This window comes from Odocoileus virginianus, chromosome 28 (genome assembly GCF_023699985.2).
Source record: "Odocoileus virginianus isolate 20LAN1187 ecotype Illinois chromosome 28, Ovbor_1.2, whole genome shotgun sequence".
Lineage (NCBI taxonomy): Eukaryota > Metazoa > Chordata > Mammalia > Artiodactyla > Cervidae > Odocoileus > Odocoileus virginianus.
Genome location: NC_069701.1, coordinates 37,370,252 through 37,398,029, shown reverse-complemented (window position 1 = coordinate 37,398,029; position 27,778 = coordinate 37,370,252). Strand labels below are relative to the sequence as shown.

The window sequence follows — 27,778 nt, the reverse complement described above, 5'->3', positions numbered from 1 at the left end:
TGAAAATAATTGCCAGGGTGTGCCATAACACACCCCAGGAGCCACACGTGGCTCAAACGATGAGGGTCATTTTGTTTATTGTGGCCAAAGGCTTGTCATCTTCCCAGGCAAGGGTTTTCCAAGCGGGGGCAGGGTGGGTTTTTAGCAGACATTTGGCTTGGTAGAAATGCAAATGACATCCTGAGCTGCGGCAATTCTATGGGATTGTGGAAGAGGGGCCCAGGCTCCGAGAATGCGAGGTCCGGAGGCTGGTAAGTCACAGTGGCCGTCTGGAACGCGGCTGGGCGCTTCATGTGTGGGGCACCCCGGGGAGGAGGGAAAACCAGCCCCAGCCCCACCCTCACCCAGGTGGGGCTGGTCTCTAACTCTGGTCTTCAGAGGAGGTGCCCAGAAAACGGATGCAGTGGAACAGCAGCTGCTTGTTTCCAAAGGGAGACCGGTTCTGCCCAAGCCTGGTCAGATCTGTTGATTCCACTTCACCGTCAGATGGGGGAGGCAAAAGTTGGACAGTTAGGTTACCTATTTATCTCTGACTCAAGGCATTGGCCCTTGGCCTGGCAGCTGGGGGTTTCCAGCCGTGGCTCTGCAGTCTGAGGCAGGACGGCCACCAGCTGAGAACAGAAACCCACTCCTCACTTAGCAGTGACAGCCTCTTGCCAGGTGCCAGGACCCCCAGGGGTGGGGACATGGCCGGGGCCCTGGAGGGCCTGGCCTCGTCTGAGCACTCTGGGCTGGAGGCGAGACCCGGGCGGCGGTGCAACTCAGCCGAGCCAGCGCAAGGGGATCTGGCTCTGGTGCAGCTCCGGGAGGCCCCCCTCCAGATGCAGGGGTCGGGCCGGGACCGAGAGGACCGCGCCTGGCGGGCCCGGCATGCAGCCAGCTGCACGCTCCTCAGCTGAGCCCAGCACCTCCTTAGCACAGAGGCCACGGGGGCCTCAGAGGGTCAGAGCTGGGGCTGGGAGGAAACCCAGCGTGACAGATGCTCTGCTTCTCTGGACAGAGGTCAAGGAGGCAACATTCTTTGTTCACTACCAGGAAAAAGAAGGAGCGGAAGACAGATTCAATGCAGAAGTTACAGAATTTATTTTATTTCTCCCAAAGTTGTTTTTCTGTCTGACTCATATAAGAAATCGTAAAGCCTTGACCTTCCTGAGCGTGCTGCACCCACGGCCAGTTCTCTCTGGACTCCGAGTGTCCAGGAAGAAACAACTGCTTTCTTCCAGAGAAGCTGGACTCAGGGCTGGGGACCAGCTGCCCGAGGCCTTCCCGCAGGGCACCCTGCCCTCAGCTTGCTCCCCTGCTTCCATGGGTGGGATCTCATCAGACGGCTGCTCCCAGGCCCGACGTCTGGGAGGCCCGCGCGACAGAGGTGACGAAGGACAACGGCTCAGATCCTGACCACCTGGGCAGCAGCACACGGGCTCCGCCTCCCCTCGCCGCCGGCGGTCTGCCTCCTGAGATAGAGACGGCCGAAGGTGCCCCCCACCTGCCCTTTGGTGAGGCGCCCCGGGTTCACACAGACACAGCCGAGGATGTCCTGGGGGGGAGGAAAGAGCGACTATGGGTCTGGAAAGGCTGAAACCGTGGGCACGGATGTGAAGAAGTTGGACTCATCTCAGGGTTCAGCCCCAGAGGATGTTATAGAAACTGGAAACAAAGGCAAATGAAAACCATCTTCGGTCCAATATGTTAATTTATTACTAGAAAACTCTGAGTCCCTCTTGCGTCTCCAAAACAAAATAAAATAAAGAAGATGACTCGGCCAATTCCCAAACGTGGAAACAAACTTATTCTATTTGTTTCACAGCGTGAAAGAAGGTTTACCTCTGGAGGTTGCACTGGCTCTGGTTTGCCAAGAGGAGGTTGATGGGATAGATTCCCTGCGAGGGCCCGAATCTGAATGTGCCCAAGAGCTGCTGGGAGCTCATCTCAGAGTTTGGAGAGGGGACAGGCAAGCCCAGGTCACCTGAGGTGGCCATGGGTGAGAACCATGGTTCGAGGGCCTTCCTAGCTGCCTCTTGGGCTCCCAGGCTGGGCTGCCTGAGCACCATGCTGGGGGTAGGATGGGGTGGTGGTGGTGGGCAGCAAGGGCACATCACTTACTTAAGCATTATACTAACGGATTTGTTTTCTACTCCTGCCCCCTCCCCCAAAGGAATGAGGCCACTGTTCCCACCAGCAGACCCGAGAAGAGTAAGTGCCGGGGGTCCAGAAAGGAGCTGGTTCTGGTGTTTCTGGGGAATAGCGGAATTCAAACCCACCTTCACAAAGTATCTCAGCTCTGATGGGGCTATGAAGACGTCGGGGGTGACGGGCAGCTGAGCGTAGAGGCGGAAGTTCTCGTAGTCGATGGCCACGTCCTCCTGGGGTGGGTACAGCGGGTAGTAGCTGCGGAGAGGAGAGAGAGTCAGCAGCAGCGGCCTCGGGAGCCCTCCCGACAGACTCCTCCTCTGCCGCTGGTTTCTATGCTGTCACACACTGCCTCTCCCTTCCCTCTGTGTTTGGGGGACAGAACAGGCCTGTCATGCCAGGAGGGAGCTCCCTGGTAGTGGCCTGGGAAAGGCTGTTGTTGTTCAGTCACTAAGTCGTGTCTGACTCTTTGTGACTCCATGGACTGTAGCAGGCCAGGCTTCCCTGTCCTTAACCATCTCCAGGAGTTTGGTCAAACTCATGTCAACTGAGTTGGTGATGCCACCCAACCCTCTTATTCTCTGTCGCCTCTTCTCCTTCTGCCCTCAATCTTTCCCAGCATCGGGGTCTTTTTCAGTGTGTTGTCTCTTTGCATCAGGTGGCCAAAGGATTGGAGCTTCAGCTTCAGCATTAGTCTTTCCAATTAATATTCAGGGTTGATTTCCTCTAGGACTGACTGGTTTGATCTCCTTGCCATCCATGAGGTTGCAAAGAGTTGGACATGACTGAGCAACTTTCACTTCCACTGGGGAAGGTTCTTGAAGTCAAATCTGTCCAAGCTCTGTGACTCCAAAGCACTCCCAGCACAGGCAGACGTCCCACAGGGCGGGCTCACCTCCGCTGGGTCAGGATGTGCTTAAGGATTCGGCTGAACCGGTCTGAAGTTCCAGAAGAACTGCAGAAGGAAGAAAAGCAAGAAATGGAATGTGGAAACTTGTTTCTCGGCGCCTGTTTCTCTTCGGGGAGGATTTCTTAAAACTAGAGAGAAGTGATGTGGCCAAGGTGTGTGACAGGAAGTTGCCTCTGGGGAAGTTTAAAGATGCATCTGTAATCAGCTCGGTCTGCTGAGCAGGACACTGGGTTGAGAAGGCGAGAAGCAGGAACCCCTTGTGATCAGGGCCCAGGAGGGCCATCATCAGCTCCACACTATGTGAGAGCACGTGGGGTCTGCTCCTCGAGGGGCCAGCTGTAGCCAGGTGACCCTTGCACCTCCAACCAGAGCCAACCTGCACACACCCATCTCGCCTAACACATGAATGGCTCCATGCTCCTTCCCATCATGGGTGATGGAAGAACTGAACCACCGAGCCTCGGTTCAACAGACCCAGTAGCGTCTGATCCCCTGCAGAGCAGCACCCTGTTCTGGGAGGGGGATACCCTCCAGAGTAAATACAGTCACCCCACGCGCAGGGACAGCTTGTTTAGGTCACACATATGGCAAAGGAAGCAAAGTAGATGAATGTCTATGACTAGAAATTAAGGGCAAAGATAGGATGGAAGGGGCCCTGCAGGGCCTCAAACACTGTAGATAGTGGTAACAGACACATGTGCATCCTGCCACCCCCTTTGGGTGCAGAGAAACTCAGTGGCCAAAGGGTTTGGCAGAAAGTGCTGCTCTAGGGACTGCCTGTTCAAGACTCTGCCCAGCAGGCCTTTGGCCAAGGACAGGACCAGGGTCCAGAGGGCTGGAAACTGCCCATGGGACTGGAACCCCCTTCTCACCTACTGATCTCCTCGGCCCCCATGTGGAACAGCAGGTCGGTGGACGTCAAGCCAAAGATCACTCCATTTATGGAGAGGGTGCAGGGCTCGGACACGAGCTGCACTCGCTGGAACGAGAAGGGTGGGGCCGGCGTTAGCATGCTGAAGTTAGAAACTTATCCTCTGGGAAAATGGGGGGTCCACAAGGGCTGGGGAGACCACTGAAAGTTCAACACACAGTACATAACACATGTGCTTGTGATAAAGAGAAGTTGAGAATCAGGCCCTTCATCTCCCCACCCTGCACTTCCAGATGGAGCTGGGTGGTTGCCGCCGGCACGTTGCATTCGCTGCCTACTGTTAAGGAGGGGACGTGTGTACCTTTTTGTCCTCTCGAAGCAGGTCAGAGCAGCTGAAGGGAGGCTGTGGGTACACGGGCTCGTGGTGCACGTCTCTCAGTGACGGGACAAAGATGAGGTGGGAGCCGGAGCTGGTTTGCAAAGAAAAAAAAAACATGTCAGAAGAGGAAGGAAAATGAACACAGCTCGTAGCCGGGTGACAGATTCCAAGTGTCAGGGCCTCAGACAAGAGCCGGCTTCTGAGGGGAATGCTCAGAACGGAGCTCTTCCACGAGGAGGGGGTGCTGTTCCCCATGGGACACTGGGTGTGAGAGATGGTCTGTTCTATCACACGACCACCTCGAGGGCTCAGGACATGTTCCCGGCTCTGTGTCATGTTCTACTGAGAGAGGAAGAGGATGACCAGCAGAAAAAGGGAAGATGAGACAGAGCTCTAGAAAATCAGGAAAGACAAGGATGTGACTAGAAATCCTCAGAGCCTAGATGCCGCAGTAGTAAAGAATCTGCCTGCGATGCAGGAGACCTGGGTTCAATCCCTGGGTTGGGAAGATCTCTTGGAGAAGGGAATGGCAACCCACTCCAGTATTCTTGTCTGGAGAATTCCATGGACAGAGGAGCCTGAGGGGCTGAAGTCCATGGGTCTGCCGAGTCAGACACGGCTGAGAGACTGATACACCTTCACTTTCCTCAGAGCCAGAGCTGAGGCTGAAGTTCTGACTCTTCACACTGGGTGAACAGATGTGGCTTTTAGGTGTCCTGTTGCCTCTGACTGGGGGCTCTTCCTTCGGGAGGGACCAGGCAGGCAGAGTGGATCTGGGAGGGGGAGACACGGTGGGTTCTCCCAGGGCCCACGTCGCTCCCCCACCCCAGCCCCTCCGCCTCACACAGGGAATCAGTGCTGGTTTTTATTCCTCAGCCGACTGTCTGACAAACGTGAAAGAAATCTCTGACAGCAACGGTAAAAGCAGAGAAGACAGATCTTTCCTCTGGTGGAGGGTTATAACACAGAAGTGAGGAAAAACCCTGTAACTCTAGGGGCTGTCGCTTTATCCCCTCTAGCCACACAAGAGAAGAAAAGGGAAAAAACCCATCTCCTTGATTCCCTCGCTGTCCTTGGCAGAGGGGCCTATGGTGGAAGGTGTTATTTTGGAGGCATGTCTAACATCCACTGGGCTTCTCTGGTGCTCAGTGGTAAAGAATCCACTTGCCAAGCAGGAGATTCGGGGCCGATCCCTGTGCATGCTCAGTTGCTCAGTCGAGTCTGACTCTTTGTGCCCCCGTGGACTGTAGCTCGCCAGTTTCCTCTGTCTATGGGATTCCCAGGCAAGAATACTAGAGCGGGTTGCCATTTCCTATTCCAGGGGATCTTCCCCACCCAGGGACCGAACCTGTTTCTCTTGCATCTCCAGTATTCTTGCCTGGGGAATCCCATGGACAGAGGAGCTCAGCAGGCTACAGTCCATGGGATCACAAGAGTCATTAACGACTTAGCCACTAAACAACAAACAACATCCACCACTAGCTCTCACTTCTAGCGCCCTCTCTTGCTTAAGATGAGATGGCTTCCCAAAGCTGGGTACAGGCAGGTACCCACCTGTGCAGGTGTAGGGACATGGCTGCCTCTCAAGCGGGATAAAGGTGCTGGTGATGTTCATACATGTGCCACTTGTTTATCGTGCCTGCTCAAAGCATGAGCCGACACTTCTGCAGTGGAAAATCTGAACCTTGAGACCAAAGGTACTCTGCAAAGTAGTTACTGTTCCTTTGCCACTGAAAAGTTCCCTGTGATTATCCAAGACTACCAATTTGGGCACTGAAGCCTGGCAAATGGGCCGGGGGGTGGCCTGTAGGGGAGTGTGTTCCAGGCCCCCGGGGCTCCGTCTGTGACGGTGCAGCCGGCCGCGGCTAAGACATGGCCTTGCTCTGTTTCCTCGCGGGAGCTGGCAGAGCAACAGTTAAGGAGGAAACGGGCCTCCTGCTCTGGGTTATACATGGGTTGTAGGGGGAGGGATCCGAGAGAAAATTCCAACTATGCTGAGCATTGCACAACTTCATACATCATGGTGGGCCGGGCCTCGCGGCCGCTCCCTCAAGCTCCAGGGCTCCCGGGAGGGAGGCGGCGCTTCCTCATGGGCTCTGGTTTTCACTGATAAATGGGCTCAATGCTCTGCGCTGCTGACCTCTCAGAGTAAAAATAAATCCCCCCCAAAGAGGGCCATTTTTATACTGTTTGGGGAGGGTGGGCAGCCCCTTTTCCCGAGGCGCACTCTGGCTGCAGATGAAAGTGCCTGGTGGTGCTGGGAGCTCACCCCCAGGGCAACAATGCCCAGTCTGTTCTTTGTTTGTGGTACTGCTGTCAATACCACATGGGGTGAGGAACCAAAAACAGAACCCCATCTCAAATGGAAAGCACCCGGCTGGCGTGCGGGGCGGTCCCCGCCTATCCCGGAGGGGACCCGAGGGCTGACAAAACAGGGACACCAGGCCTGCCCCTGGTTTTCAGGGATTTATCTCCTGAGGAGCCTCCAGGTCTGACAAACTCATTCAGGGTCCCAACAACCCTGGGGGAGCAGAGGGAAGACACCTGTCGCGTCACTTGGAGTGGGGTAGGGAGAAAGGAGCGGCAGGCCCAGCTGCAGGCTGTCACACCGCACGATCCGAGCCCCCCGACTCTGGCATCGGTAGGGGTTTTCCCCCAGTCCGAGAGACCTACCCTACTGGGATGAGAAGGTAGAATGACAGCTAATCGTTGCTGGGATCAGTTCTCACCGCCAAGGGCGGAAGACTATACATCTTGTTTCAAAAACCACCCTTGTTCCAGATGTATTTTACACTGAGCCTCAGGAATGTTTGTTTTCAATGAGCTCAGCTCCTGGCAGGCAGATCCCCGGAGGAGGAGATCCACCACCAAGAGCAGCTTCTCTCGAACCCAGGCACTGGAGGGAAGCGACAGGAAATGGGGGTGTCGGCTTCCAGAAAAACTTTCTACTTCTGGCTTAGGCTCTTCCTGGAATAGCGGCTTTTCTCTCAAATTAGAACTGCCCAGCCCTCATCACCGCTGTGACCTTTCCCAGTCCCATCCCTCCAGTCCGTGGCAAGGATTCAAAATCCCACCCTCATGTGTCCCCACCCACGTGTGAGCCGTCGCGGGGTGCCCGTGAAACCAGGGAAGCACTGACTTGGGGAAGGACTTGGCCTCCCCCCCAACTCTCACTCACAGGAGATGTCAGGCTGTAAGCCATCAAACACTCCCCAGCCCCACCCTGGGAAGATTCCCAGGGAACAGGAATTTCTACAAAAGGGAGTGAGAAAAGGAAGGAAGTAGAGAAAGAGCCAGGGAAGAGTGAAAGTTTGGGCAGCCTTGTCCTTTCAAGTTCGTTTATCTTTGTGTTTTACAAAGAGGCCTCCTCACTCAGGGTCGGCGCCTGAAGGTCAAGGGTTCTAGCTGATCTCTGCAGTTCAAAAGGATAAAAGGGTGGGAACTACCATGACTTTTGAATGGTTTCAGTTTCTTAACGGGGAACCCTGGAGAAACTCAGGAAATGTAAGGTTCTGCCCAGTATTTTGAATGCTGACCTTCGTGTTCCTTCAATAATTGTTCGGAAACATTGCTTGAAAACATCTTCAAATGAGCTTGTCAGCAGACAGCTCTGCAAGAAAAGAAAGGAGATTTACAGGGTGAATGTTTGGTGTCTGTTCACTTGTTTATGATGCTGGTTAGATGACCCTGGGGGCAGATGCTGGGTGAGGAGCTGAAGGAGATGCAAAGATACCCAAGACAAGGGTCTCCGTCCTTTTGAGAGCCGAGTCTAGTTGGGAGCAGGCAAGGAGGTCGGGGAAGAATCAGTCCTGAAAGTGAGCCGAGGAGATAAGTAGGAAGAAAAGAGCTTTGAAGCCTTTGCTGTGGCTGGTAAACCTCCTGAGAGGGCTTCCCTGCTGGCTCAGCGGTAAAGAATTCATCTGCCAGTGCAGCAGACACGGGTTAAATCCTAGGTCTGGGAAGATCCCACATGCTGAGGAGCAGCTGAGCCCGTGTGCCACAACTACTGAGCCTGTGCTTCTGGAGTCGAGGAGCTGCAACAACCGAGCCCGTGTGCTGCAACCACTGAAGCCTGCAGGCCCAGGGCCCGTGCTCCACAACAAGAGGAGCCACGGCAATGAGACGCCTGCACACCGAAACTGAAGAGTAGCACCTGCTTGCCCCAACTAAAGAAAAGGTCGCACTGCAACAAAGACCCCGCAGTCGAAAATTAAAAAAACGAAACAAAAAAACCCTTCCTGAGACAAAAGGAGGCGCTGTCTCCAGAAGGGCCATTTGTGTTTTAAGTTCAAAGGACAGTGACACTCAGGGCCCCGAGCTGTCGCAGCCGGGAAGGGGCTTTCACAGGCACAGCTCCAGGACCATGGGCACCTCCCCCACCCTCCTACGCCAGGGGGACCAGGACTCAGATATTTGGATCCCCTCCCCCACCCACCCCAGCTTCCAGATGGCTCTGTATTCTGGTGAAATGAAGCCCTCCCATTCCGTACCTTTATTAAACTTGCCCTGCAATAATGTTTTTCTGATCAGCCACAGGGATTCATTTAGGCTGTTATAGAAGCAGGATAAACTCCAAGAGGTGAAAGTAACAGGCCTTGACTGAATGCGAATATTCAGTCTCTCCCTGACTCCAGTCCCAGCCACTTACCTCAACCTGTTCATGCTTAGCATCCAGGAAAGGTCCAAACTGCAGATCAGCCCGAAGCGGAGAAACAAAGGTACCAAAAGAACACATCAGAATTGCATGTGCCTCTGAGCACCCTCACATACCCGATCCTAGCAGTTCCCTGCCCAGGGTCCATCTCTCCCTCCAAGGCTGCCTGTACAGCTGGGGACAGGGGGCAGGTGGGTGGGGGTGGGGTGGTGCCCAGCCAGTATCACAGGCAGAAGGACACAACCTCCTGGATGGAGAGGCCTACTGGGCCTGTCACTAGCTGCTTTGCCTACTATAATACTGGGCTTTTGTTCCCCCTTCAACCCAGCAAGGGCAATCTACCTCTATGAAGCAGTACTCTGAGCTTTCAAAAGAGATGAGTTCACAAATGGGAGTAATTAGATAAGAGGTGAAATACTGAAAAATCAATGCAGGTGGCAAAACACCTTGGGCTTTTTGATTAAGACCACGCACACAAAGGGGTGGGCCAGTGGCTAAGACTGCTCCCAATGCAAGGGGCCCGAGTTCTATCCCTATCAGGGAACCAGGTCTCACACGCCACAGCTAAAGATCTTGCATGCTGCAACAAAGATCAAAGACCCCATGCACCACAACTAAGACCTGATGCAGCCAAATAAATAAATATTAAAACAAACAAAAACCGCACACACCTCACCAAAGATGGAGACCAAGAACTCAAAAATACTTTTAAGGAGGAAGAGAGTTTGACACTCTTCCTAAAAATTTAGAACCTCATCAGACCTTTTTCCAAGATTACCCCTCACCCCCACCCTGTTCTCCCTTTGGTGCCTCCCTAGGTGAACTGTCCCCCTTGGAAGGGCCCTACCAGGATGCAGACGTCCGGTCGGTCGCGGTTGATGATGGTGATCAGGTCGAGCAGGGGGTCAAAGGTGATGCTGTCAGATGTGGTGTACGGCCCACAGGCCACCAGGACCATGAACTGCTCAGAATCTAAGCCAGAAAGGATTGTTAAAGTGTTGATGAGAAGCTGCTGGGATGGCGGGAGAAAGGACAATGAGGGCAGGATGCCTCAGGAATCAGTTAAGAGTCTCACCTGTGCAACTCTGGGAATCTAAAGGAATAAGACCTCACCCTGCCCTCAAAGAGCCCTCCACGAGCTGCATAGACAGGCAAGTGTGCAAGCAACCAGAACTCCAGAGACATTTACCAGCAGTGCGTGGACGATGGGAGGAAAGTGGGAGTCACGAGAGAATTGATCAAAGTGGCATTTGCTTACATGGTTTTCCTCTTAACTTCTTTTTTTGGTGGTAAAATACATAACTTTTTTTGGGGGGGGGGGCTGGGCAGTGCTGTGTGGTTTTAGGGATCTTAGTTTCCTGACCAGGGATTGAACCTGTGCCCTCAGCAGTGAAAACTCGGAGTCTAACCATTGGACCACCAGGGAAATTCCTCCTGATCATAACCATGTTTAAATCAACATTTCAGTGGTATTAGATATATCCATAATGTTGTGCAGCTGTCATCACCTTCCATCTCCACCTCTTTCCATCTCATAAAACTCAAACTCCGTACCCGTTAAACACTAACTCCCTGCTCCCCCTCCCGCAGTCCCTGGCAACCACCTCTATTCTGATGCCTCTAGGAACCTCATCTAAGGAGAATCATATGGTATTTGTCTTTTTGTCACTTTGCTTACACTTGAGGGTAGAGTTTTTCAGGAGCCAGGGGAAGGCGGGGTCCCCAACAGCACTGAGGTTTGAGAGCTCAGTGGGAGAGATCATCAGTGGTGAGAGCAGCTGGAGAATTTGGTACATCTAGGGGTCCAGGAAGACAGGCTGGGGGCAAGGCTTGGGACGGGAGACTCTCGTGTTATGGGGTGCAGGGCCTTGTATGGGGTGCCATTTTCCTCAAAGCATCTGCTTCCCTTTTGGAGACTCAGCCTTGGCGGCCATAAGGTCCCCTCCCCCTCTGCCCTATGGAGATGTAAATTAGGTACACCTTCCTCCCCAGCCAAAGAGCAGGCTCAGACCGGCTTAAGCCATTCACTCTCTCCCCTGGATTCCAGAATCTCAAGGTGAACTATCCAAGGACAGAAAAAAGACTGGCGCTGACCCATCCAGCTGAGGTGCCTGGTCAATAGAGCCCAGGACTCTTTGCTACCTAGACACCTGGCGTTACTGAGCCGTGATCCGGGCTATAAGCCTTTTCCAGCCACTTGTCCTGGATTTCCCCTAACAAATTTCTCTTAAGTTAGTTTGAACCAGGTTCTGTAGCTTACAACAACAAATCCAATGATCCTTGACTTCTTAACAGGCAGCTTTATTAGCCTCCTATGGTTTTGATAACAATCACAAACTTGGTGGCTTTTAAAACAATACGCACTTATTATCTTACAGTCCAAGAGGTCGGAGGTCCTAAAATCAAGGCGTGGGCAGGGCAGCATTCCTTCTGGAGGCTCTGGGAAGAATCATTTCCTGACCCCTTCCAGCTTCCAGAGGCCGCCTGCATCCTTGGCCCTGGGCCCCTCCTCCACCTTCAAAGCCAGAACCTGACCTGCCAGATCTCTGTGACCCGCCCCCTCCCACCCTTCCTTATAAGGACCCTTGCTTTACCCTGAGCCCACCTAGACAATCCCCATCTTCAGAGCCTTAACTCGGTCACACCTGCAAAGTCCCTTTTGCCATATAAAGTAATGTGTTCAGGAATATATTCCAGAATGAGGGCCACTGTTTGTCGAGCGTGCAGTGACTGAACCGAGAGAGAATTCAAGGAGAAGAGTAATACCGGTGCTGTGAAGAGGGGAGGGGACGCCGGCCCCAGGTAAACGGTGAGTGCCTGGGGGCCAGGTCCATGTTGTATTCTGTGTCTCCACACCCAGGTGTTGAGCCCAACACCTTGCTCACAAAATGTCTATTAACAACTTTTTCAGGGACTTCCAGCAGCTAAGATTCTGCACTCCCAGTGCAGGAAGTCCAGGTTCGATCCCTGGTCAGGGAACTAGAGTCTGCATGCCACAATGCAGACCCAATGGAGCCAAATAAATAAATAAAAATAACTATTAACAAAATAAAACCAACTTATTCAATTGCTTCCAAAGATTCCCCTGGCATAGCTCCAGTTCCGGGCAGTTTAGCCCTGTCTGTTCCCTTTGTTACCTGAACTTGATTCAATACCAGCACTCTAGCTTCCATAAACACTTACTTCCTGAGAGAATGTGCAATGTCATAAACTCCTAAATTTTGCTCCCAATTCCAGGCCGCCTCTAAGAATGACCTCACACAATATTAGCGTGGAGGGGATGTTGACAATACAGCTAGCATCAGCTATCTCCCTGCTAATCCTCAAGTCTACTGCTCTGCTTACAAAAATGCTTGGAATTGTTCTGAAGCCAAGTTTACTGAAATGTTCTTTTCTCATCTAGGTTAGCTACCAAGTAACTCTAGGCTTCCTGAGAAATGTGTCTAATTTTTAAATACAGTTTTTTTTTTTGTAATAACTTTAGAATTGTAGAAATGTCCCAAACAGAGTCCAGAGTTCCGGTGTGTACACCTTTCACCCAGCAACCGCTAATGCTAACATCTTACATAACTAGGGTACATTCATCAAAATGAAGGAATTAATACTGGTATGTTACTGTTAGCTCATGACTTTATTTAAATGTCACTGGTTTTTCCACTAATGTCCCCTTTCCTTGTCCAGGATATCACATGGCATTTAAAGGAATTTTTTTTTAAATTGGTGCTCTTTACCCTTTTCTTTTTTCTCCTTTTCTTCCCCCTTCTCTTTCTTTTTTTGGCCACACGGCATGCAAGATTTTTCCCAACCAGGAATGGAACCTGTGCCCCTGCATTGGGAGCTTGGGGTCCTAACCACTGGATGGCCAGGGAATTCCACTGTTTTTTTTCTTTTTCAAAGCAACCTTCAAACACCTGTTAAACATCAGTCTTGAAATGACAGCTCTTGTGGAATCAGAGCACAGGAAGTAAGGCTGACCAAGCCACATATGCTCAGACCCCTGGCCTTCCACAAAGGGCCGGTGAACCCATGAATCTGTGGTCGCCCTTGGAGCTCCAGAACGGTGCTCTCACAGCTTCTGAAGCTTTCCCAGGGCCAGAGGAACTGTGTTCCAAACCCTGGCCCACTCCTCTCCACCCGTACTGTTGGCAAAATACCCTCGGAAGTCTAGCTCACCTCCATCCTCTTCATCGGGCTGATGGAACGGAAGTGGCACACCCTTCAAACAGGAGAGAAAACTGTGGTGAGGTCTTGCCCCAGGCACCGCCTCTGGTCAGGAACAGGGTGGGCACTAAATGGGAGCATGTTTGTGGGTATCTTGCTCCTTGGAGCTAAAAGCCCACAGAGTTGATGAAAGTGAAAGTTGCTCAGTCGTGTCTGACTCTGAGACCCCATGGACTACAAAGTCCATGGAATTCTCCAGACCTGAATACTGGAGCGGGTAGCCTTTCCCTTCTCTAGGGGATCTTCCCAACCCAGGGATCGAACCCAGGTATCCAGCACTGCAGGTGGATTCTTTATCACCTGAGCCACCAGTCAAGTCCAAGAATACTAGAATGGGTAGCCTATCCCTTCTCCAGCGGATCTTCCCGACCCAGGCATTGAACTGGGGCCTCCTGCATTGCAAGTGGACTCTTTACTAAGCTGTGCTACCAGGTAAGACCACAGCGTTGATGACCCTTCCCTTTTTCTTTACTGCTCAGAGTGGGCAAGACACCTGGTAGCATGAGGTTACGGCTAAACTCAAAAAAACATCCAGGAAAGAGCAGGAGCAAAACGGGTCGGTGTCCTGCCTGGGAGGACAGGTGCTGCTACTTCTTCCGCGTCCCCTGGAAGCCTGCAGAGGATTACTGCAGGAGCAGGGGCTGCTAAGCTAAGGGCGAATCTGGCTACCGCCTATTGCTGTAAGTAAACTTTCACTGGCATACAGCCGTGCTCTTTGGATAATGGGCTGATCGTGGCTGCTTTTGTGCTACAATGGCAGAGTCGACATTGTATGAAGACCAGGTCTGTGGAGTCTGGAATATGTACTGTCTGGCCCTTTAGGGGAGCAGTTTGCTAAGCCCTGACCTAGAGGTAGGTCGAACTCTACAGAGAATTGAGAAGCGAATCAACAGGCCCTTACAGAGGACGAGTTTCAGGATGGACAGAAGCCCACACACTGTACCTCGTAGAGTCTGGTGGCAACAAGTTTTCTACCTGTGGTGTTGATTCCTTCCATGACCACCACCTGAAAGGCAGGCAGCAGACAGACTTGATCAACAGGAGGTCTGGAATAAGTTACTGTGATAGAGTTACAAGTACTGTCCAGCTACTCTCATCCTGTAATTGTAAACTTGGGGGTGTTTTTCTAGAAAACAAAGGGAGGGGGTTATATTAGTGTAATAATAATTATGTTTACACGGTAATCTCATTTTTACAACATTCCTATAAGGTGAGAATTATCATTTCCATTTCACAGATCAGGACACTCTGGGTTTGGGAGGTTAAGTAACATTGCCATACTCATCCGCCCTGCAGGGTGGAGCTGGGGTTGAAACCTAGCCGCGGATCCCAGAGCTAAGGTTGGAGCACACAGGGGATCGGAACCCCCATACTGGCATCTGCTCTGGTGCCTGAGCTCCAGTTACACCTCTTGGCATCAGAGGTCAAAAGTGCAGGGCAGTTGGCCACAGTCCACTACACACACCAGGAGCAAATAGCATAGCCGCACCCAGAGGCAAGTCACACCCCTGATCTCACCTGTCCAGGAAATAGAGAATATTCTTTGAGCTCAGATAGATCCACTGGAATCTGAGCGCCTGAGGAATGTTCCAGATCTCCCTCCAGAATCACCGACTTGTGGTTCAGTTTCCCATTGCTGTCACAGCCAATCTGGCCCAGCAGGGTAACAGGCTCCTACCGAGATACACAGGAGCTTAAAATTTGGTCCGCGCGACGGAGAGCAAAACAGACCTCCAACAACAGCATACGTGTCTTTGGTGGGGCATCACTTTGAGCCTGAGGTGACCACTAGGCTCCTAGGGGTGTATCATCACTGGCTCCCAGGGCTGAAAGGACCCTTAAAGGGCATCTAGCCTGCCCACCATCTAATGCCTCAGCCCCTCTAAGTGGCTGTCTGAGCCACAGCATCTCCAGTGAAGGGGAACTTGCCCCTGAGCCCACCCCCTCGCCACCAGCCCACTTACCGCATCTCTCTCTCTCTTTTTTTAAGTTTATTGCTACCAACCCATCCATCTCCCTCGACCTTCCTCATGCATGCGTGCTCAGTCATGTAAACCCATGGACTGCAGCCCGCCAGGCTCCTCCATCCATGGGCTTTTCCAGGCAAGAATACTGGAGTGGGTTGCCATTTCCTTCTTCACATATCTCCTGAATAACTGTTAACAACAGCTCTGGTTTACTGGGCTCACTAAACACCAGGCACTGTTCTAAAGGCTTATGTGTATCAACTCACTTAATTCTCACAAAAACCGTGAGGTGGATATTATTATTGCATCCATGTTAGAGATGAGAAAAACCAGCAGCAGAAAGGTTAGATAATTTAACCAAGGTCAAACAGTGGGCAAAGTGTGGGTTTGAAGGCCAGATGTTTGGCTCCAGGGCCATATCCTTTAAACACTCACCATACTGCCTTCTAACAGGAAGTTCTTCATTAAACTGAGCTGAAATTCCTCTCTCGGTGGCTTCCTCTATCCGGTTCTCACTCCCGGGGGCAAACCGAGGAAGTCTAATCTTTCCCCATGAGATCCTATAACCCAGTCTCCCCTCCACTACTTCCTCCCAACTCCCCCAAATCTTCCTTATATGACATGGCTTTGCATATCTTCGCCAGCTGGCCATTCTCCTCTGAATGCAAATATGTGACAGAGGCACCGTAAAGAAACTCTGAGAACACAGCTCCCCTTAAAGTACGTTCTAGAGAGAAAGCACCATACACATGCCAGATTAAACTATTGACGTGGACACTATTCACAGCACTTGATCCCTGATGACAGAGACCAAAGAAGGGGAGAGACCATGAGTCACTGTTTCTGGAAATCTTCACCTTGCTGTTGTTCTCATATCCTGACACTTGAATGCTTAAGGCCCTCAATCTTGTTTACATGCAAGACACTAACCCAAGTGCAAAGAAAACGACTTAATCTGGTCACAAAACCAGAAAGCACTTATAACCCATTTTACCAAGTTCATCCAAGATAGTTCATCTAACTAGAAGGTAGACAGTTAGTGAAAGGAAGCAGGAGGTTGACTTTTCATCATTGATTAAAAAAAACAATATCAATCAGGAAAGACTATTAGAACAACTCTTACCTGTGCTGGGACTAGAATGGGAGCAAAAGCCTCAATCTTGTAATGTTCCTTGAGTTCACTGCCAAGTTCTTCTATCTTACAGGTCAGAACTGAAAACCCAGAGGGGAAAAGCATGTTTAAGACATTTTACTTGCCAAGCAGAGAAAACACATCACCTTGTAAAACATTAGTCAGTCATTTTATAGAAGCAGGCAGGGTGCCCAGGACACTGGCCAGTTGGTAACTTTCTCAAGCCCGAGCCAATTGCCCAATACTTGGTTGCTGAACCCGGCCTTCCATTTGGCCATGGCAGGGGGAGGAAGGGGGTCACGGATGAGGTCACAGTCCCAAAGTCGGCCTGGCTCCCTCCCCAGCCTCCCCCTTACTCAGGTGGTCAGAGGGGTTTCAGGGAAGCCAAGAACAACCTGAAGAGCCTTCTAGTCTTTCCAAGGAAGAAGCCATAAATGTCTCCGCTTCCTTTAACACTATAATTGGCTTCCTTTATACAGTTCAAGTGGTTGTTACTGGGAAATGGTTATGTGCTTTTTCTTAGCAAAGTGATTGTGATTTGGGAGAATTATTGAGAGTGGTCATCTCATATCCGTTTCCTAATAGGGGTGCCCAGACAACATCTATCAATCAAAGGCAACCTTGAACTTGTTCTACCAGCCTAGCTGATGCTTTGTTACTGATTCAAATCCTTCCAGGTGGTTTTATACCCTACAGAATGTCAAAGGGAAAAACAAATACCTTCTCGAATGTCTGGGAGCTTCTGAAACATGCATTTGTAGCTCCCGGTGAGCGGCTCTGGATGTCCCAAGACCTTCAGGCTGAGGTGACTAGTTCCTCCTCTCCCGGACCAAGATACCCCCTGCGCCGAGCCAAAGGAGGTGACCACTTCTCCCCGGTTACTTCTCGAGCTGTATTTCTGAGGGGGAGTAGCACTGATTGGAAGCAAAAGACATCAACATTACCGCATTCATATCTAAAAAGAGAGAGGAGTCTAAGATGAGGTTACCTCTTGAAAATTTGGGATTGGAGGCATGCCAGCCTGGCCTCACATTTTATAAATCTAATCAGCTTAATGGGGTTGGACATTCTGGACCTTTAAGGAATTTCAGGAATGAGGGGGGGGGTTGAGGAATACCAAACGTGTTTAGAAAAGCTTAGACACAGAGACGCAGTTTAAAAGGTCTTCTCCTGGATGAAAACTAACAAAGTGAAACAAAATCCAAAGTCTGAATTGATTAAAGAGCCAGTTTCGAGTACCATTTTCTTTCTTATGAATTCTTAGCATTTGTTAAAATATTATCAAAGCCTGGAAATGTGGATAAGCCAAAAGTTGCTCTGTGTACACATAACACCTCATGATATAGTTCAAGGTAGAAACAGTAACAAAATGAAGTTAAATGAAAGGGAATCAGCTTTCCCCAGTGTTTCTGGAGGTGGACAGGTAATGAATTCTGTCAGCTAGTGAACAAACACTCCCATTCTCCAAGTCTCAACCAGCAAGTTCTCATATTTCTCCTCACTCGCTGATAAATTCCACCTCCAGGGACACACGAGTGTGGCTGATCTGCTTAGAGGACAGCGAGGTCTTCTAAGCCTTTGGTTGTGAGCACAGTGCACCGAGAGGCCTGGTTACCACAGGCTTCATTTAACGCCTTGAAACCCTGCAGGAACCAGTTCTCCGTGGGCAGTTACAGTGGGTGCTGCCAGGTCCTCCCTTCCAGAGAGGCTACAGAAAACGAGCTTGACTAATTACTTGTCTCCAGTGCTGCCTCCACCTGAATAATTTAGAAGTTACTTTCATAAATTAAGAACCCAGTTTCTGATGTCAGCTTTACTAGTGTGCATTAAAGAATGACTAGGCAGCGCATCTCGACTGCGCCAAGCTCCTCCCTGCGAAGCTCTGTGAGGCGCACATTATAGCCGGTCCTTTAACCCAGCGAGATGCTCACATGGGGTCCACTGCAAACAGATCTACAAGTTTCAAAGTCTTGCTTGTTGAAAGAATAGAACTGCTGCCATGGTGCTGGCACCTACGAGAACCACTCTGTAACCAGCCATCTCTGTGCATCCAAAGATGCCCTTCTAAATCTAGAAAGTTCTATTCGGAAGCCAGGGTGAAAACTCCTGAAAGCACGAGTGGGCCACACTAAAGTCAAATCCGCCCTCGGGATCCAACTACCTTTCAGGGGACTTCCCTGGTGGTCCAGGGCCTAAGACTGTGCTCCCAATGCGGGGGGCCCAGAGCTCAACCTCTGGTCGGGGAACTAGATCCTGTAGGCTACAACCAAGAGCCCACATGCCACAATTAAAGATTCCACGTGCCACAACTAAGACTAGGCAGAGCCAAATAAATTTTAAAAAATACTAAGGAAAAAAAGAAGAATCTGACCCCCTCTGACCTTGAAAAATGTTATCGCTCCCTTTCTTTTTTTTCTTTTGTGTTTTCTGGCCCTGCCAAGTGGCTTGTGGGATCTTAGTTCCCTGACAGGAATCAAACCTGGGACTACGGCAGTGAAAGTGCCAAGTTCTAACCACTAGACTCCCAGGGATGTCCCTATCACCTCCTTTCTGATGTGACAGAAAGTCTTAGGCTGGCAAGTCTTAAGTTCTGCTTGTTCTAGAAGTGACTCCCGGCAGCCAGTGTCGCCCTAACTGGTGAACATCACTGTTCCTTTGCCCCATCCCGATGCGGCAGCACCTAGAGCCCTTTCTTCTCCTCAGCAGAGCTCTCATGACAGAATTCTCTCACAGAACACATGTCATTTATGGATTTCCAAAAGCCACACGTGATCCCTGTGGATTTATGTGCAGAAGTGGCAGCAGGGATAAAATACCAATGAAGTTGGGGTAGGTTCAGGGACAAGAAAACTCTCAGCAACTAGTTGTAACCTGAGTGAGGAACAAAGAACAGGTTACGCAACATTATGAACAAAGATATGGGCTTTTCTTTTTTAAAAATAAATACCTAAAAAAAAGAAGAAAGAAAGAAACCCAACAACACATGAACTAACAGAAGCAGGTGGAAACCTATTTGCCTCCTACTGGCAAGAGACTCGCAGGCCTCCCAGACTTCTGAATAGACAGGTTGTTTTCAGTAGGAGATATCAGCTCCTGATCTAGGAAATGAGCCCCAGAAAAGAGGGTGGAAAGTGAGTTTCCTTAACTACCGTTAAACAGTAATTTTCCACACAGGATGAGGGTGGGGAAGGTAGGGAGCAGTCGGCCTTCCAGCCAGTCGATTGCAGAGGGAAACATCCACCCCTATTCCTTAAGTCAGGTTGTAGTGTCAGCCTCCACCAGGTAACCAGAGAGGGGAGGGGAGGCCTGCTGCCTGGCAGCTGAGTCATCAGGATCCATACCTTGGAGAGAAACTCGACGGTGAGAGGAGCTGATGGGGGCTCCGAGCAGACACACTCCTTTTTGTGAGGGGGGTTTCTGGGGTGGTGACAGTTCGCTTCTGAGAACCCTAGAAGCAAAACAGGAGAAGGGCCCAGTCACTCTAGACCCAGGGCTTGCTAGTGAAGTGTGCAGATCCTTAGGAAGAAAGGGAGGATGTGCCCGAATGAAGGGCACAGACCGCATAGAGCTGGTTTTCTTCTGAAGGCCCCATCTTTCAAGCAGAATCTCAGACTTCAGCAATTGTAATACAGTCCTCATCAGTACACTGTCTCCATTTTGGAGGCAACTATGAAAAAAATGCCAACAACATCCCCCGAAAGAACTGCCAAGTAGGTGATCTGTCCTGTCAAATTGCTCGTGTGTTCACTTTCCTTCTCTACCCCTCTGCTTTACCGCAGCTCAGAGTTTGGCTACACACACAGTTTTAACCTGCACGGACGCATTTTCCTGTCAGGGGATGGGACCATGTTACTATTTATTCTGGCAAAGTCTACCACACATTTTCAGAATTAAAGAAGGGAGTGACTCCAGGCAGATAACACGGGTGAGCTCATACTTGGAGAGTATTTAGCACACGCCTCGCTGATGGTCAGTTTTGTTTTCTGGGTGGTTTTGCTCATCAACAAGAATCCAAAGAGATGCCTGGAGTGGAGGGTGAAACCGGCAAATCCCGAGATCCCTTGCTCCCCAGAGTCGGGGACAACGGACTATGGCTGAGCAAAGACAAAATCCTCGGCTGGAGGGAAACCAGGCAGCCAGCGAGTTGGCTGGCGTTCCCCTGCCCTTGGGCTCCTCCTGGCTGCAGGTTTAGGTTATGGCACCAAAGCTGCCTACAGGGATGATTACGGATAGGCAAGGAGAGAGAAAGCAGGATTCGAAACCACCCTTAAGCGGCTGGAATGGAAGCTAGATTTTAAAAGGACCCTTCCTTATGCACTACACTTATATAATAGTCATTTAAAAATACTGATTTCTAGTATTTCAATATTTTTCCAATTGAAAAAATTCTAATAGTTATAATCTTAGTTTGAATATGATCTTTCATTGAAGTATTGTAAATACTGAGTTTTTTGCTCTATATTAATTCTGAGCATTTCTCCCACATTGTCAGTCTTCATCCTTTCTGGTAGCTGTGTTGATGGAATTGATATATAATAGTTTAGGTAACTACTTCTCTACTGTTGGGTGTATCGGTTTCTGGAGACAACAAATACTGAGGTGCTCACTATCACACACGTAGCTTTTCCTGGAATTTGGATGATTTCTTATGAGAGATTCTGAGTAGGAGAGATTACTGGGCCAAACGATGGCAAAAATTTTATGATTTTAATAGGTTTTTCTCAAACTATTTTTCCTGAAGACCCTTCTAATATATAGGGGGCTACAGAGCTCCAGGTTCATCTCCCAGGATGAAGCAAAGAGCTCAACCCTTAGCCACGTGGTGAAACCTGACTGTGTCAGCAAACCAGCTTGAGATGTTCCTGGGGTGTGCTCACTTGAAGCAAGCTCAGGAGACTCACTGCTAACACTACGGGCTGGTTTATCCACCCATAATGAGAAATACAGAGGGACTACAGTCTCATACCCTGGGGGGAACACATCCTCACAGCACACAGGAACCCAAATTATAGCCAGATTATTCACTTACTAGAAACGTGATGCCAGCAGCATGGGAACTTCAAATCCCCAGACTGACACATCTCTCCCTGTCAGGCAGGACACGTGGAGAGCCAGACTACAACCAGAAGGTTTATGGTGAGCATAGGGGCGAAAGAGTAGCTGGTGGGACTTCCCTGGTGGTCCAGTGGCTAAGACTCTGCACTCCCAATGGAGGGGAGCCTGGGTTCAATCCCTGGTCAGGGAACTAGATCCTACGTGCTGCAGCTAAGAACTGGCAGTCAAAGAAATAAACAAATATTTAAAAATTAAAAAAGAGCAGTTGTCACTGTACAAGTTAAACATTTAATGGTGACAAGCTCAGACCACTGACATACTCACCTCTGCAACATGGGCTCTCCTGCCCCTGGCACCGGTTTGGGTGGGAAAGGCCAGCCCTGGGCTCTGATCCTGTCACCGCGCTGCGCTGATGCCCCAGTTCCCACGTGCTGGGCACTGTCTAAGCCTTTTTCCTGTTTCTACCCCAGATCCAGTCTGCCTCTCCTCTGAGCTTCAGATGCATATTTCAAATTGTTCATTCATTTCAGCTCATCTCTTAGCTATGATTTCATGGCCAAACTTTGATCTGTGATTGAGCCTCCTGAGTACTTTTGTAGCAGGAATGGGGTGTCCTCAATATGATATTTCAGCCATCAGAAAGGTGTGTACTTCAACAGTAAATTAAGTAATGTGCATCTGATTTATGCGACAGTCTACTGAGACCTGAGTTACCACGAGTCAGTCCTCTCAAATATGAACAACTCTGATGCTGTGAACATTTTAGCTTTCTTATTCTCCACAGGCACATTTAAATGACTCACCTTTCCTTCCTTCTTTTTTTTGGGTGGGGGGCCATGCAGCGTGGCTTGTGAGACCTTAGTTCCCAGATCAGAGACTGAACCCAGGGCCCTGGCAGTGAGAGCACCAAGTTCTTGCCAGGGAATTCCCTAATCATCTTTTTTCTTACAGAGTAATTTACTTTGACAGATTAAGGCTTGCTCCTTGTTTGAGGATTGCCACAAATTCATTTTCTATAAAGACTAACTATGATTACCGAATACATTGCTTTGGGTTTGGCACTTTACATGTTCATTTAGTTTTCAAGCCCCTCAAGATATTATTCAAGATAATATCACGGGGTATTATCTGCTGGTTATTGGCTTCTTGAGGGCAGAGCACAAGCTTGCCTGTTTCATTCACCAGTTCATCCAGTGTCTGGCACACAGTAGTTGCTCAGTAAGTAAATGAATGAACCCTGACTATGCAGGAGAGGAAATGGCAGCTCAGAGAGATAAAAGCAACTCACTCAAGGTCACTTAGGTCTTTGACTCAGGCTTTGAGGACAGTGCCTTTCCACTGCCCTACTCCACCTCTTACCCTTGGGTCCAACACCTAAACTGGATAAGCAATAGTTATAGTGCCTCTACTTGATACAAAACTAGACACTCATTAAAAAAGAGCAATTATGGAGAAATTACATTGATAAAAATTTTATGATATGCTAACTGAAGAAAGCAGGATAACTATGTGTCTACAAGGACTGCCATCATGTAAAATCATCTACGCACATGATTGGAAAGGAAGATGCATATGTGGAAATAAGAGTAGGAACTGTATGAGTGGCTAATTTTCTCCTTCAGAACTTTAGATGCTGTGCTGATATTTTTAGAATAAAGAAAAAAATTGCTACGCTTAGAATGCAATTTCCAAACAGGGTGCACGTACCTTAGAGGGTGTGGTGTAAGAGTTCAAGAGGGTCTCCTCTTCCTCTTCCTCTTCAATTCTAAAAACCTTGGTTAAGAGAAACAATAAACTTCCACCCAAAATCTAAGGCAAGGATTGATCAAATAAGAAATCTGAATATTAGGTATAGTACTTGTTTTTTTTTTTTTAATTTGAGTTTGTTCTCATGTTTTTTTGTGGTTTTCAAAAAAATTACTTATTTATTTTTTAAAAATTTCTTTTTAGGCCATGTCATGTGGCATGCCAGATTTTAGTTTCCTGACCAGAGATGGAATCCATGTCCCCTGCACTGGGAACTCGGACCCAATGCACTTAACCACTGGACCATCAGGGAAATCCCTTATTACTTGTTCTTAACTTACACATGCAACTACAGACAAATGATAAAATACAATATGTAGTTTGATACAAGGGCCTGGAGCAGAAAAGGATACAGCTCTTGTATGGAAACAATGTCTCTGGCTCCTGCATGGCCATGCACTTTGTTCTTGGAGGCACCATGCCGGGTTTTGGATAATCTTTTGCTCAGAAACTGAGGAAGAAAAGATAATGAATATATTACTCCATAGTCAAGTAATAGAGAACGTGTTTCCCACAGTCATGAAATAATACTGTGCATTTGAAATATAATTGAAGGTATAAAATTCCTCAAAGGAAGAATAAAGATGTACATGATAGACTAAAGACTTAAACTGTCACTGTTTCTCTCCAACACATAACAATTCTAATATTAACACCAATTATTTGCTGAAGAACTACCACCTGCTGAGCATAGTTTTAGGAGGGATTTACAGCCATTCTCAAGTCATTCAACAACCATAAAAACCACTGATCACGGATCACGGGAACCACTGACTGAAGAGGAAGCTGAGGTTAGGAGCCATTTAGGAGCTGGCCCAAGCTCATGCTGGGATTGGAATCCAGGTCTGATTCTAAGGCACACACTCCTCAATACGGTGCTCCGGAAGTTTACATTATTAGTTTGCCTACAGTTTCTTCTTACCTCGTGCTCAAAAGAGTTCAGGGTCTCCAAGGTAAGGCAGTCTTTACGTGTGCTGGTGCAGAAGGCTATAAGCTCGCTGGCCATTCCCTCTTCATTCTGTCCATACAGAATGCACAGTTCTACCACTGTAGGGGGAAATTGGACACATAAGAAGTGAGTTCATTTCTTGTGGCTTTCACCTTGAAAAGTGAAAATACTCCTTTATTTATTCAATAGTCATTTATTCAGCACCTACTAAGGACAGGCACTGTTCTAGACACAAGAATATATTAACAGCAGTGAATAACAAAGAGACAAACTCTTGTTCTCATGCAGCTCACTATGGAGGGGAGACAGAAAACAACCAAATAGGTAAAAAATGTATGTTAGCTGGTTAAATGTGTTTTGTAGAAAAAATAAAGCCTGGAGAGAGATCAGGGGGCTGGAGGGAGGGGCTGACAATTTTAAACACAGTGATTAGGCAAGGCTTCATTGAGGGCATGACATTTGACCTGGAAGAAGTAAAGCAGTGTGGCAGGCAGTGTTGAGGGGTAAGGGCTTTCAGGCAAGGATCCTGAGGGAGAAGCAAGAGCAGCAAGACCTCCACAGCTGGAATGCAGAGAGGAAGCAGGAGACAGAGACAAGCTGAAAGGGTAAAGGGGGTGCAGACTGTTGACCCCTGTAATTATTCTGAGAAAGCTGAGAATCACTAGATGGTTTGAACAGAACAGTAACACAACCTGACTTCCACCGAACAGGGTCCCCCTGGCTGCTGTGTTAACAGACTGAAGGGGATGAGGGCAGAATCAGGGGGACCAGTGAAGAGAACCATGGCCAAATCCATGGTGAGAGATGACGGTTGCTGGGTCAAGGCGGTGTCAGTAGAGGGGAGAAGTGGTTGGACTCTAGACTGGAAATATCCGGAAGGTAGAGCCACTGGGATTTGTTGACCGGATGTGGGGTGTGAAGAGAGAAAGCCATGAAGGATGATGCTGTGAGTTTAGCCTGAGCATCTAGAAGGGGGCACTTACTATTAACTGAGGTGGGGAGGCAGCAGGAGGAACTCTGAGGAGAGGGAACAGGAGCTTAGCTTCAGACACCTGAGGTTGAGATGCCAATCATACTTTCAGCGGAGATGTGTGGGAGGCAGACTGGCCCGCAGATCAGGCAAAAGGCCTGGGCTGAGTTATAAATTTGGGGACCACCAGCAAACACATGAGACCAGGTGAGATCGCCAAAGAGCTGCATGTATCTTGGGGCTCAGGATACAGAGGAATCTGTAAAGGCTGAAAGGTGGTGACACACACATTAGAACACCCAGGAGGAGTGTCCAAGCAGCTACGAGGAAAATGCATTTTAGCAGAGGACCCTTAGAAGAGGACCTGATGAATGGCATCAAATGCTGCTGCTCATTCAGAGGGGGACTGAAAAATGCATCTGTGGCTTTGGCCAGGGGAAGGTCGTTGGTGACCTTGGGAGGAGCAGTTTCAGTGAAGTGATGGGGATGAAAAAGCTGACTGAAACGGGCTTAACGAGGAAAAATCTGAAGAAGAGGCCATCCTTCTGAGAAGATTTGTTGTAACTGGGAGAAGATAACTGGAGCGGGACGGGGCAACAATGGAGTATTTAAAGGTTGGGGTAAGAATCACACTCCTAGGCTACTAGGAAAAAATATCTTATGGAGAGAAAATAGAAAATAAGAAAGGGAAGAATTACTGGAGTGATGTCCCTAAGGAGGACAGAAGGAATGGGATTCAGGACTCAAGTGGAACGTGTGGCTTTTGCTGGAAATAAGGAGAATTTATTCACTGTAATGGGAGGAGGCAAGGAATATAGCATAGACACAGGTCCTTCTATTTTTCTCAGCGAAACAGAAAGTAATTTCATCAGCTGAGAGTGAGCGTGGGACAGAAGATTGTCAGAGGAGGAACAGGTGATGAATGTCTCCCACAGGAGACTCAGAGTGATCAGGGAAATATGGTATGATATGTCAGGCAATATTAAGGTCTAGGTGAGGTTAGCAATTATGAAGTACAAGTCTAGAATTCCAACATCACTGCCAACGTAGTTCTATGTGAAATGAAACCAGCAGGCATCTTGGATTGAAGCCTTTAAAAACTTAGTTCACAAAACTAATTTCTCCTTGTTTTGACTCTAGGCTCACCAAATAAATTTCTGACTATGACTGGTTTTCTCATTTAAGTCTCCTGTTAGGAAGAGAATGCCCTGGAGATAAAAATTTAGAGTATTTCAGTCTCTCATAAATTAACATTTGCATTCTGGTTTTATGCATTAAAAAAGAAGTTCACTGTGCTGATGAAGGGTAAAGGTAGATGCATGATTACCCTGATTCTAAAACCAGGAATTCCACACCTCCTAACAGTTTGCTTCCTGACACTGCCCTAGAGCCTCACCAATACAATGAAGCATTGGACGCAGGCACAGGAGATCTGGTCCACAGACCAGCTCAGGCAATTAACTCTCCTTATCTGTTTCTCCGTGGCTCAGTGGTAAAGAATCTGCCTGCAATGCAGCAGACATGGGTTCAATCCCTAGGTTGGGAAGATCCACTGAAAAAGTAAATGGCAACCCACTCCAGTATCTTGCCTGGAAAATCTCATGGACACAGGAGCCTAGCAGGCTACAGTCCATGGGGTCGTAAAAGAGTTGGACACGCTTAGCCTCTAAACAACAATAGGTTTCTCCACCTGTAAACTTTGTCAGGAACAGCTGACAAGCTCCTTAAAGTTCCTTGCAAAGCTAAAATTCAATTTTAGGAACCCACGTCAGGGACTCATATTTGCACAGACCAACAGTTTTGATGAGAAGTGATGGATCAGCAGAAGTTTAGGTGTAGGCTGGAAAGGGAGGAGCCAGGAAGAAAAAGCTACATTTCAAAATCCCAACATCTTTCTTTGCTGTTGAACTTTAAATTCTGTGCAACTGCGCTGACTGAAAACCATTTTTCACATTCTTTTTCAGTTGGGATCCAAGCAGTACCCTGTGAGCATTTCAAAGTCTCAAACTCAGTTTCACTCATCTCACAAACAAGCCCCATCTAGGGAGGTGAACCTCGGAATCGAGCAAGGAGCGGGGCGGGGGGCGGGGGGTGTGGACCTGGGCTGGAGTCCAGCAAGGGGGCAAGGAACTCACATTTCTCAATCACAGCCTCCTCGCATTCTAGGCCGAAGATCTGCAACTCCTCCACCAAGAGCTGGGCGGACACAGCCATGATGACCCAGGAGGGGGATCGGGGCCGGACCCACCCTAGCTCCGACCTGACACCAAGAAACCCACAAGCGTGGAGATCGATGAGCAGAACGAGGTCCCTCTGATCCTTTCACACTCCGAAGGCCTGAGGCGGAGAGTGACCAAATGGACCAAGATCAGGCGGTCAGAAGGCCCCAGTCGTCAGACACGGAGAAACACTTTTTTCTTTCTCTCTTTTTTTTGGAAGCCCTCAAACGCCGAGAGGAAGAAAACAGAAATCTTGAGAAGTTCGTTCTCCTGGGGAGAACGTCCTGCTTCCTAAAAGCCACCGCAGAGCTTCTCACTGATGGAAGCAAAACAGTTTAGCCCGGAAAAACCCGCCAAATGCTTTGTACGGCGCACGCATGCGCGAGACCCGGGTTCAACCCCACCCCTTCCCCCTGCTTCCGGCCGTCAGGTCCCTGACTATGCGCGCGCACGCGCGATCAGGGGAGCTTGAGCACAAACGCCTGAGCGCCGGCTCGCGCGCCGTTGCCTGGCAG

The 27,778-nt window shown here is 49.2% G+C and overlaps 1 protein-coding gene across 1 annotated transcript; it reads right to left on the bottom strand.

The window, feature by feature from the left end:
• Positions 1-1,059: 1,059 nt before the first annotated feature.
• POLA2 (DNA polymerase alpha 2, accessory subunit) lies at positions 1,060-27,647 on the bottom strand. The gene is made up of 18 exons (XM_070457630.1): positions 27,180-27,647; positions 24,048-24,172; positions 23,479-23,576; positions 23,027-23,084; positions 19,606-19,712; positions 16,985-17,178; positions 16,256-16,344; positions 14,684-14,839; positions 14,109-14,171; positions 13,118-13,160; positions 9,792-9,916; positions 8,939-8,977; positions 7,827-7,900; positions 4,273-4,381; positions 3,913-4,019; positions 3,026-3,085; positions 2,262-2,388; positions 1,060-1,537 (listed from the first exon to the last, which is right to left on the bottom strand). The coding sequence occupies exons 1-18, from the start codon at positions 27,256-27,258 to the stop codon at positions 1,388-1,390; spliced, it is 1,803 nt and encodes a 600-aa protein (XP_070313731.1). The 5' UTR covers positions 27,259-27,647; the 3' UTR covers positions 1,060-1,387.
• Positions 27,648-27,778: the final 131 nt, after the last annotated feature.

What these genes read in the sequence shown, in the direction of transcription:
- POLA2 (XM_070457630.1), bottom strand. Translation starts at nt 27,258, where the DNA reads ATGGCTGTGTCCGCCCAGCTCTTGGTGGAGGAGTTGCAGATCTTCGGC. An exon ending in CCATTCTAGTCCCAGCACAG is followed by an intron (nt 14,840 to 16,255) that starts GTAAGAGTTGTT and finishes GTATCTCGGTAG; the next exon opens with GAGCCTGTTACCCTGCTGGG. An exon ending in TGCTTCGAGAGGACAAAAAG is followed by an intron (nt 4,020 to 4,272) that starts GTACACACGTCC and finishes TTCTCGTTCCAG; the next exon opens with CGAGTGCAGCTCGTGTCCGA.